Raw genomic sequence first — 12,149 nt, forward strand, 5'->3', positions numbered from 1 at the left:
AAAATGACAAATTTATTCCAACTCTTGTTTTCTGTGTGATGTATCTTTTTTAATGTTTCAATATTAAAGAAATATATAAATGCGCTATTTTCCATAAAGGAGCAAAACTCTTAATTTCCAAAGTATTTTTAATTTTAAACTGCAAGTAAGTGGATAAATTTGCAATTCAATCCCATGAGTATATATTTAAAATTGTCTCTAATTCATAAAGGAATTCTGACTTTCCAAAATGGATATTTAATCATTATTGCTGCATGCATTGACTTTCATCTAGTATTGCTAAGTAATCTTTTGAATTCCACATGGAAACACTGTTTGTGCATCCTAGGGCTGCTGCCAGAATTATTCATCTGTTCCATTACAACTTGTGCTGGTAAATGTGTAAACAACTCGCCTGATTTGCATCATCCATTTACTGCTTCAGTTTATTGCACTCAAATATTTTTGGCAAACATCCTATGTTTTAAATGCTGCAGCTATTTTCCATTATTGTCATTAACTTTGTCTGCTGCAGCGCATATTTAGGGAAGAATTGAGGTCAGGGTATTTCTTTGGAATCAAGGCTGTGAAAAGTCTTTAACACTGGTAGAGAGTGCATATTCTATAGAAGATATACTCTTGCCAAGGATTCATGCCTGCTGCCCAAAAAGAGGCCTTGTATACATCCATGGAAGAGATGTAAAAGAACAGCATGTTATAGAGTGGAGAGAAAATTCCATGCCTGTTAATCGCACTTGGCACAAGTATATTAAGAAGTACTTTCTAATTTATAAGATGCTGGGATGTTCATGATCTGGAATTTAAATACAAGGGAGACTTTGTTCAAAGTACACCCCTTTCCATCAAAAAAAGTTAATACCAATAAGTTGGTGGATTTTTAAAACTGGAATCCCATCATTATTTTTTCTACCCTGGTTTCCAAAATTGAACAATGCTTGGTAGTTTGAAAGTAAATTTGTCTCCTTTATTTGCTATGGAACTGGCTTGGGATGAAGGGATTTACACCACAAGAACAGAAATAGGCCATTTAGCCTCTAGGCTGTTTCGCCATTCAACAGGATCATAGCTGATCGAAGAACCTTCTCCGTATATCGGCCCTGGCCTATATCCCAAAATACTTTCTTAGCCAGCTAAAGACCATCAGTCTCAGATTTAAAATGACCAATTGAGTTAGCATCAATTGCCATTGTGTAGAGGATTTCCAACCTTTCGCACAATGTGTGAAGCAGTGTTTCCTAATTTCATCTTGGAAGGTTTGCTTGACTTTTTAGACCATGCTCCCTATCCCTAGGTTCCCCAGAGGATGAAATTGTTTGTCTGTATCTAGCCTATATGTTCCCCATAATATCCTGAAAGCTTCAACCAAGCTACCTGTTCTCTTCTAAATTCCAAGGAATATATCCCTAATTTGTCTAATCTTTCCTCCTTTGGAGAGTAAATCTTTGAAGTTCAGATACAATTTCACTATAACTTGCATTACTTAATATCCTAGAAGAGACTGAATCCTTTCGGGGTCTTCATGCTGGCAAGGCAACTGACATTTTTAAGAGTTGGAGAATTGTGAGCATATCATCTATCTTAAAAATGCAGTGCTTTGAAGAAAAAGTAATGGTATAGAGCATTTCTCTAAAGGCAATCTGACCTATTTACCGAACAGAGAAATTTATATGATCCCTGAGTTCATTTTTTATTTTTAAAAAGTCAGTGTTTTCCAAATTTTGCTCCATTCATAACTCGGGCCACCTAAAATTGATGTGCATGTATGACAAAAGATTTCTGCATGTTAAATTTAAGTGATCTTAATTTCTAATATTCTTTATGTAGAATATTTCCATGCAAATTTTCCCCTAAAGCACCGCATGACGTGGTCATTATTTATGTTCGAGTCTTGACTGCATGTTTTAACACTCTGCAGCAGATATTTCCCAGTCCTGTTTTTTTCTCTTCACCAAGATAAACGATCACTTGCAGCCTTGGAATGCAAAAGTTGGGCTTCCAGCATCTCTTGATTTCGATTTCACACAGATAAAGCACAAGCATCTCATCTGTGTGCTGTTGTCAGCTGACATTCGAACATGCTCCTCCTTGGATAGCAATAATGATTCAAACTATTTCTTTCACGCTAACAGGTTTACTAAAATTGACCTGAACTAATTTAGTACCTGGTGTGATTTGCACCAGGAGCCTTTCTGGTCTCCATAGCTCAGCTATTCAATGCATTACCTTGCTTAGGCATAGGCAGAAGCTTGTTATGATACAGTAAAGTAATTCTTAGATTGTCTTCAACTTGGACAAAACACATGCGTGCTAGCATTTGAATAGCCACTATGCTCTAATACATCTTTGTCTCATGTAAGTTATCCTGCAATTATAAAAGACATTTCTTTCGTATGTTAAAGATTTTAGCTATTGAGCTAAATGATGCTTTGATTCAAAAGCTTATTTTTGCCAGCTCCCGTCCCTTCAATTTAGCATTTTGAATTATATGGAACTGTGTGCATATCCAAATGTCGATTTTTTTTTTCACTAAAGAAAATCCCAATCCTGAACTATTTGCTGACTGACTTCGTCAACAGTGCAGTTAACTAAATCCTAGCTTCACAGCACAGCAAATCTAGGCAGTGTGTAGTATTGATCTTATTAGTAGTCACTGGCCTCTAACCAAGAGATAAAGAAAATCTAAGCTAAATCCACCCTAAAATATTTTAAACATTTGGGAAAAAATTAAGAATTATATAAATATGCTTATTTAGAATCTCTACAGTGCCATTTGGCCCATGGAGTCTACACCTACACTCTGACAGAGTACCTTACTCAGGCCCTTGCCCCACCCTAACCCTGTAATCCCACACATTTACCATGACTAATCCATCTAACTTGGACATCTTTGGACACAAAGGGGCAATTTACCATGGCCAATCCACCTAATCAGCATATCTTTGGACTGTGGGAGGAGACTGGAGCACCCGGAAGAAACCCATGCAGATGTGGAGAGAATGTGCAAACTGCACACGAACACCCAGGACAAGAATTGAACTAGGTCCCTGGAGCTGAGGGCAGTTCTAACCATTGTGCCTCCATGCTACCCTGAATCCAAATAACTTCACTTCAGATAAAAGGATTTTTCTATAACACTAAGGAGTATCACTAGGCTGGGGAGAGGGAGTGGGGTGGTTTAGGCAATGAAACAGTGCCAAGGAAGCAGTAGGTCAAACCAGAGATGTAATGTACTGGGAAGCACTGTGCTGACTGTAATTTTGATTAAAAATACGATTAAAGTCCAATATTTTAAAATGTAGCCACGTGGGCTATGTTTGTGTAAAAATAAAAATACATAATTCAAATGTACTTTTTGTTGGATATTAAGGAATTGATTTGATTTATTATTGTCCCATGTATTAACGTACAGTGAAAAGTATTGTTTCTTGCATGCTATACAGACAAAACATACTGTTCATAGAGAAAGAAACGAGTGAGTGCAGAATGTAGTGTTACAGTCATAACTAGGGTATAGGGAAAGATCAACTTAATGCAAGGTAAGTCCATTGAAAAGTCTGACAGCAACAGGGAAGAAGCTTTCTTGAGTTGGTTGGTACATGACCCTCAGACTTTTGTATCTTTTTCCCGAAGGAAGAAGGTGAAAGGGAGAATATCCGGGGTGTGTGGGGTCCTTAATTAGGCTGGCTGCTTTGCCGAGGCAGTAAGAAGTGTAGACAGAGTCCATGGATGAGGCTGGGTTGCGTGATGGATTGGGCTACCTTCACAACCTTTTGTAGTTCCTTGCAGTCTTGGGCACAGCAGGAGCCATACCAAGCTGTGATACAACCAGAAAGAATGCTTTCTATGGTGCATCTGTAAAAGTTGACGACAGTTGTAGCTGAGCCAAATTGTTGCCAGAGTTGTAGTTGTAGCCAAATTTCCTTAATCTTCTGAGAAAGTAGAGGCGTTAGTGGGCTTTCTTAACTGTAGTGTCAGCAGTGGGGGACTAGGACAGGTTGTTGGTAATGCACCTAAAAACTTGAAGCTCTCAACCCTTGTCTATTTCAACGGGGACAAAGTAGAAAGGGCATGTTTTTCTTTCTGCTTCCTGACGTCAGTGACAATCTCCTTCATTTTGTTGACGTTGAGAGAGATTATTGTTGCCACACCAGTTCACCAGATTCTCTATCTCATTCCTGTACTCTGTTTTGTCGTTGTTTGAGATCTGACCCACTACAGTAGTGTCGTCAGCAAACTTAAAAAATCAAATTGGAGGGGAACTTGGCCGCACAATCATAGGTGTATAAGGATCATAGTAGGGGGCAGAGAACACAGCCTTGTGGGGCACCGGTATTGAGGATAATCGTGGAGGAGGTGTTGTTGCCTATCCTTATTGATTGTGGTCTGTGAGTTAGGAAGTTCAGGATCCAGTCACAGAGGGAAGTGCCGAGACCTATGGCATGGAGTTTGGAGATGAGTTTTGTGAGGATAATAGTGTTGAAGGCTGAGCTGAAGTCAACAAATAGGAGTCTGACATAGGTGTCCTTGTCATCTAGGTGTTCCGGGGTTGAGTGCAGGGCCAGGGAAATGGCATCTGCTGTGGACCTGTTGCGATGGTAGGCAAACTGTAGTGGATCTAGGTAGTCTGGAATTGATTTGTGCCATGACTAGCCTTTTGAAGCACTTCATAATGATGCCACAGCAGAAATGGATAAAGCATATTGCATGTCTAACCTTTTTTATCTTGATTTCAGCTGCAGTATGAAACATTTTTATTGGAGGTGCAGTAATTGACATTTTTGTGCTTCTGCTCCATCATTGATTGTATAAACACTGGATAATGTAGCCTGGAGTCAAAGGAGAAGCAAAATCTAAAGGGAATGCTTTCTTTGTCATTTAATATTTATTCTCAATATTGTTTGGTATTGCTTTTGAGATATTTGTTGAATCCTGATCTGTTTATGACCAAAAGCTTTAACTTTTGTGTATTCTTCTAGGGAAGAATTAAAGGAACAACTTGAGAGAAAGAAGAAAGGTTCAAAAACTCTTGCAGATTTTGAGGAGAAAATGAATGAGGTTTGTTAATACTTTATAAGATGACTCAACCTCCTTTTAGAATATATCAAGTTCCAGTAACTTACTCATAGTTAAGTACCTTGTTCAAGCTGTAAGTTAATTTTTCTTTTCTAATTTCACATTATGATGTGCTTTTTTCCCTCTATACTGTTTGCTTTCTCTCTGACATGTTAATACTGTAGAGGATTTATTGTTCTGTATAGGTAATCTCTTGTATGTTAAATTGGATACCTCAGATGCACATTTAATTGAAAGTTCATTACAGATTACCTTGTGCATTTGTAAATGGCACTGCAAATAGCATTTACAGTTTTAAGTGGCCTGTAATACCTGTAATGGGCAGCATGGTGGCATAGTGGTTGGCACTGCTGTCTCACAGCACCAGGGACCTGGATTCAATTGCTGGTTAGGGTGACTGTTTTTGTGTGGAGTCTGCATGTTCTCACGTGTCTGTGCAGGTTTCCTCCGGGTGCTTCAGTTTCCTCCCACAGTCCAAAAGACATGCTGGTTAGGTGCATTAGCCTGCTAAATTCTCCCCCAGTGTACCCAAATAGGCACCATAGTGTGGCAACTAGGGGATTTTCATGGTAACTTAATTGCAGTGTTAATGTAAGCCTACTTGTGACACTAATAAATAAATTTAAAAACCTGTTTGACACACAATGATGGGCATTGTAGTCTTTTTTTTAATAAAAGTGTTTTAGTGGTTGCAAGCTCTGACTATTGGGTTTTAAGCTCTAATTTACAAAATTTTCTCTGCTATATCATTTTCCTAAGTCTTAATTTTTATTTTTTTTACACTTTTTTAAATTATCTTATTGCACCCCCCCCCCCCCCCCCCTTCCTGCACCGACTTTATTTTAGCCTCCTTTTTTTAAAAAAAACAGGTTTGCGCCTACTGGCGCTGTTCTCCTGTTTGCCCACTGCAAATGTAGCCCACGTGGCTACATTGTTTAATGTTGCACTTTAATCCTATTTTTCTTCAAAATTACATAATCAGAACAGTGCTCCCCGGTACGTGATATCTCCGGTTTGACCTATTGCTTCCTTGGCACTGTTTCCATGCCTAAATCACCCACTCCCTCTCCCCAACCTAGTGACACTCCTGATTGTTATAGAAGTGTCCTTTAATCGGAAATGAAGTTACTTGCTTTTTGCTTTAAACATTGTATATTGCCTTTGGATACTTTTGGGTAAGTGTTATAAACCTGAAAGCTTTTGATGTTGTTTCTTGATCTTTGGTGATAAGATATACTGTTCTAAGTAGCTCCAGTATGTTGCTTAGATTTTAAGGTCAGTGGTAAATGAATGTTGACAGCTGTTCATGAGATTTGGAACCATCAATAGATTTCCCAAGGGCTTTTTCACTGGAATTTGGTGATTAGAAATTGATTTAGGTGCCGCACAATGTGCAGGGCTTTGGAAACCAGTGTGAACCTGACGAGCGGCAGTACGGCTCCTAAACCAATAGATTGAAAAATCCTTACTGATGAGGCTGAACTAGGAAGTGTAAGTTTAAATAGATAATTTGGGTCTTCTGTACTAAAGTTGTAAGGAAGATGGGATTAACAGATAGATTAAAAACATAAAATGTTTATTTAAAAAAATTGAATTTCAATTGTTTTAAATGTTAAATCTCCAACAATAATTAAAATTTGAAGGAATAAGGCTTCATGTTTGTAAGTTAATTTTCAATGCCAGAATGGTTGTTTGTCAGTAAATAAGATTTTTTCATGGTTTTTAAAACACTTTTTCACTGGAATGGATATGTTCTAACATTTCTGACAAGTTTAGTCAGTATCTAGTGTGCAAATAATGCACCTTCACTCCTTTGTGTTCAGTTTTGAGTTCCTCAGCAAGATACTACCAAAGCAAAGTTCCTGGAGGAGCAGGGCAACTTGGACACTAACTTCCTGATTTTCACGTATGAGTTCACCTGAAGTTGTTTTCCCATTTACTCTTTAATAATTGAGCATGAATAGCTTCACCTAATTTTTACAGCACAATTCAGCTGTTAAATTGCAGGTTTTAGTATGTACAGTTGCTCTGTTTTGTTCCAGTAAAAATAATGGTTTCAGCTTTGTGTAATATCATTACCATTTGTGACATTCAATACCCTTCCAATATTTCAATAAGGTTGCAAGAATATGAAGCACAGATCACAATGGGCCACTGAAATGGGTGGAAAATTGTGATTTTTTTTTTCTTTTAAAAAATGATTGCACCTGATGGCTGCCACAAAGGTTTTCTGCATAATTTCAAAAACATTTTTCACAAATATGAAATAAACTCATAAGCAGTCACATCAGTGTAGTGGGCAAGTAATGTAACTACTGTCAGGGATTTACTGAAATTGTTAGCAATATAGCAGTTCTGAACAATAGTTTGTATTTTGGTTCATAGTAACATGATAGTTATCTTATTTTTGACTCAATGATTTGTTTTACTGCTTTCAGAAATGGAGAAGAGAACTTGACAAAAATAGAGAGAAGATTCTTGGTGGAAGTGAAAGTTCTTCCAAAAAGAAAGAGGTGAAACTTGCTTAAATCTGTACTTTGCTTTGTGCTTGCATCCAAACCTGAGGGGGTGAAATTCTATCTCCTGCAAGGTCCTAATTAAAGTTAGTTTGCGCGACCTTAATTTTTTTCTTCATGTCCACGTTGCAAACTGTCCAAAATTAAGAACTAAACTGTGCCCGAGACAAAGAAGTGCTCATGTTCCGAGAGATAAATATTTTATTAGAATGATAATATACTAAAAGATAGGGCAACTTCAGAAGCTGAGCTGAGGTTCGCTGTTAACATGATTTAAAGCTTTACAATGACATTTGTCACTTTTTGCCTAGCTAGATGATGTTAGACTGTTGCTTAGTGCAGAGTAGTGAACTGCTTAATGATCTAAAGCTGCTAAACACAAGTGATCTTTAAAGATTACGCACATCCACAGTATTTTCCAGGTTTTGTTTGCTCTGTTCCCCCCCCCACCACCACCACCACCACCACCACCACCACCACTCCTGTCCGATTGTATTTTGTTTTGTGGGTTGTGGGTCTATCAGCTGCATATAATCCACAGCAGTTCACCATGTTTATGTTTCCTAACTGAGAAATCTGCTGATGTAAAATTTCTGATTGTTAGTGTGTGCATACTCGTGGTCCTCCAAGGAGCTCAAGGACAGATTAGTAGAGCTAAAGTTCAAGAACCTTGGAAGTGAATGCAGGGATTGTGTTAGACATTAGCTAAAAACCAGCAGTCTTCCAGCTATTTTCTAACCTGTTAACAAGTGTTTTTAAAATGTATCCACTCTTGGGATGTCAGGCATTGACAAGACTAGCATTTCATTCCTATTCCTAATTGCCCTCGAGGAAATGGTGTGAGCTGCAGCCTGTGTGGTGTAGTTATATCAGCATTGCTGTTAGGAAGTGGCTTCTAGGATTTTGACCCAGCAACGGTTAAGAAACAATGATACATTTTCAAGTCAGGATGGTGTGTGATTTGGAGCAAAACTTATAGATGATGGTGTTCCCATGCATTTGCTGCCCTTGACCTAGGTGGTAGAGATCACGAATTTGGAAGGTACTGTTGAAGTGAGTACTAAATGCCCATTTGTCAACTGAGTGAGTTTGGCAAGCTTCCTTTCTGAAGGGACCTTATGAAATCTGTTGGGTTTACACAAAATTTGGTCCCCATTACACCTGGTAGCTATTCGTGCCAGATGTCAAATGTTCAAATTAACGTGGAGTCAGAAGCACCGGAAGTCATGTCATTCTGCAGATTGTAGATGCAACAATTATATACTTTTGCTTCCGTAATGACCTTTGACACATTGCTGGTGCCTGACCATCTCAAAAGTGCACGAAGACCCACTGAAAGCATCATGGATTGTCAAGGTTTATCTGTGGAATGAAACAATCTTGCAGCACGAGTCAAGAAAGGAACTTAAAGGTTTTTTTTAAAGCCATCAGGCTGCAGTTTGGAAACAAGACGTTACTGTATTAATTTTGTGTGGTTAGTTGGACATGTCATGCAGAAACCTATTCAGCTGCTTGTTTTTCTAGCTGATTTTCCATCTATTCATTTAAATGGGTGAAAATTTTGGTGCACTTCAGTACTCGTGATCTTTGTTGCATTCAGTAATTTTGTTTTTCTTCCTAGAAAAAACGAAAGGAAAAGAAGAAAAGTAGGGTGAGCAAATTTTCAAAGAAAGTTTTTCTTCAAATTCTAATTTATTTGCTTTAGTTCATTCCTATTTGCTTTTAATTGCTAATTTACATCAAACGAATGATAAATCTCACAAGCTGTACTTTTGTTGTGTTTGGTCAAGCCGTCTTCATCTTCCTCCTCATCATCAAGCTCTGATTCTTCCAGCAGCTCTTCGGACACTGACAACAAGGTGAGTTTTTTTACAACAGTTTTGAATCCACCACAAAATTATATTAAAATCCTAAGGAAAAATGAAAATTTAACATGAGTATCTTTTCAAAGCATCCCAACATTTTATTTAAAAATTGGAATTATATGGAAATTGGATTTGATTTCTATTAAACTTTTTTTTACTGGCGCACTCCCAGGTTGGTTTGATGAATTTGATGGGACAATTGTGCTTGTATTTTCTGGAGCTGCAGTGCAGGAAAATAGGGTTCATGATCAGAACAACCTGACAAAGTTGTGGAACTATTCCGATTGTGGTTTGAGTTGCTAAGCACCTTACAATGAGCTTATGTGAAAACAGGGTTTTTGCTGCTGGCTGTGAAGCCATTATTTGAACCATAGTGATGCTGCCTGCATTTGATGTTACTATAGAAACCTAGGGCTGCAATTTACCAACTTTACGGAGATGGGCTGAGAGGTGGGGAGGGGAGCCTTGAAATGGTGGGGGGTGTGTAATGCCTGTTGTCTTCCTGCTGTCCTGCCATTATACCAATATCAGGAAAGATGGAGGTCTCTTGTCTTCAGCTCTGAAGAAGGGTCATCCAGACCCTCTGGCCCTGTTATCTCTCCACAGATGCTGTTAGGCCTGCTCAGATTATCCAGCGTTTTCAGTTTTTGTGGCAAGATGGAGGCCTTGCTTGCCAGAGGCCAATTAAAGGCCTCTTCCCACTATTTCTGGCATTGTATGTGAGAAAAGCACTTGGTAAACTTTGGTATGTTACTTGGAATTTAGGACATTCTGTGGTCCAACTCGAAACATCCAAATGACAATGTCTTCCCTCGTGTTATCCACCCTACCTTAGACATAAGCAGCCTCCATGTCCTTCACTGGGGCCTTCCTGGCTGACCCTAGACCTCTCCTACCGGCTGGGCAGGCAGCCTGCTTATGCCGTCCTCTCTGTTAGGTGCAGTCCCAGAGGTGACCATTGATGCTGCTGAGCTGTCAGCCCTTCATTTGCCTGGCAGGGCTTGAAGATGGGCTTTTGTCCTTTAATGGAATAGAAGATTTGTTGGCAGTTAATTAGTTATTCAGACAGCGGGAAAAATGCAGCTAGGGGTCCCACAAGCTGGAGGCAAACCCAACTTGACAGTTTTCAGGCCTACCACTAGGTTCCCCACTGCACTGACTAATATACACCTTAGAAGAGCTGATGCCTGTTTGTTTTTAAACTTTTTTTAAACTTCATTTTCAGTGTATAATTGGTTCCCTGTAGAATGGAGTATTTTAAATAAAAATATCCCAACTTAGACTCCCTTTGCCTTTTCAATCCTCCAAGAATTGCAGTTGTCTTTATGCACTTCATTTGTAAATGATTCAGGGATGATAAAATCTTAGTCTATGGAGAACTGAACATGAAATTAATTTGTCAGAAATTTGAACAAGAAATTAAAACTTTATTCCCATTGTGGTATTCTGAGAAATAATTACATTTATGATTTTAGTTTATTACATTCCAGTGCCATTGCCTTTCTCATTCAAATTTGAGTTTTCTCTGCAGCTAAATTAATTAAATGGAGTTAATTCACTATGGGGAAATAATATTGGATTTTTAGTTGTAGCAAGATGGGTTAATCTAGTCAAAACCTGAACTTTCAATTTACTCAATAGTTCATTCACAGCTGAAATGAAGCATTTTGGCTTTGCACCAATGATACTGTATATAGAAGGCAGCCTGAATTGAGACTTGAGCACCTGAGACTGGAGCGAAGCAGAATGAATCTCCTTAGGAGAATTAATCTTACTGTTTTGCTTCAACGTGAATTTATGGCTTGATTTTCCATTGCAATAATGCTAAACCTTTAAAAGTTGTTCTTTGTCAGTGTTGAGAGATTGTTATCAGCTAGTGAACTGTAGCTTTGCACTTAACTCCATCAGTCATGGGCTCTTGCTGTGTCCCAGTATAGAAATACAAGGTGGGGTAAAATAGCCATGTGTGAGATGATTTGATGCATTTCTTAGTGACTGGAATAGGGTTAGCATAGATCTTGGAACAGGCTGTATGCCTCCCCTTTTGATTAGCATGAGGGAAGTAAATAATTTTCTGATACTTATTTTCCCTACCCTGTTTCATATTGAAATGCACTGTTTTATAATTGATAAAGGTAAACTGACATGATGCAATGCAATCCTAATATAGATAATTGGGAAAGGACTGGTTACGGTTATGGTGTGATAAACAGAGCAGCTGCAGTTTCTAGATATTTAATGTTGAGCCTTGAATTCATTCCCTGACGTTTCATATGAAGAATTTCTGTATTTTTTTCCAAAATTAGCACTTTTTTTTGTAAGAAGCTCTCTACTGTCTAATAAGATGCATTGAGCTCCAATCTGATGTAATAACTGGACTTTCCTGGGTAAAGATTGAGTCAATTCCACAGATTATTTTTGAAATAAAGCAGTGTTTTTTTATTATATGCTGACCTCACTTGCAAATAGCATTTGAAGTTTTAAAAAGAATGTGTTAAAGTTTGAGTTGAAATGGCGCTGTTTTTATTATACAATTCCATTTTTTTTCTATCCTTTGGGTGACAAAATAAACATTTCTGCAAAATCTAGCTACACTTTGAGCTATGCGAACTAAACCTTTGGCCTGATCATAAGTATTAATATAGATAATTGACATAAGGTAACTATTCAATTAGTAAAATGATTCATGATAAAT

The 12,149-nt window shown here is 38.1% G+C and overlaps 1 protein-coding gene across 1 annotated transcript in view; it reads left to right on the forward strand.

Annotated features, from left to right (window-relative positions):
- The window catches only part of fam133b (family with sequence similarity 133 member B), a 63,266-nt gene that overhangs the window by 19,530 nt on the left and 31,587 nt on the right, over positions 1-12,149 (forward strand). The window contains exons 3-6 of the mRNA XM_080216290.1: positions 4,977-5,055; positions 7,512-7,586; positions 9,211-9,240; positions 9,380-9,448. Of these exons, the coding sequence (XP_080072416.1) occupies positions 4,977-5,055; positions 7,512-7,586; positions 9,211-9,240; positions 9,380-9,448 (253 nt within the window). The remainder of the gene's footprint in view (positions 1-4,976; positions 5,056-7,511; positions 7,587-9,210; positions 9,241-9,379; positions 9,449-12,149) is intronic.

The sequence above is a fragment of the Carcharhinus amblyrhynchos genome, chromosome 2, assembly GCF_965287045.1.
Source record: "Carcharhinus amblyrhynchos chromosome 2, sCarAmb.v2.hapA, whole genome shotgun sequence".
NCBI lineage: Eukaryota > Metazoa > Chordata > Chondrichthyes > Carcharhiniformes > Carcharhinidae > Carcharhinus > Carcharhinus amblyrhynchos.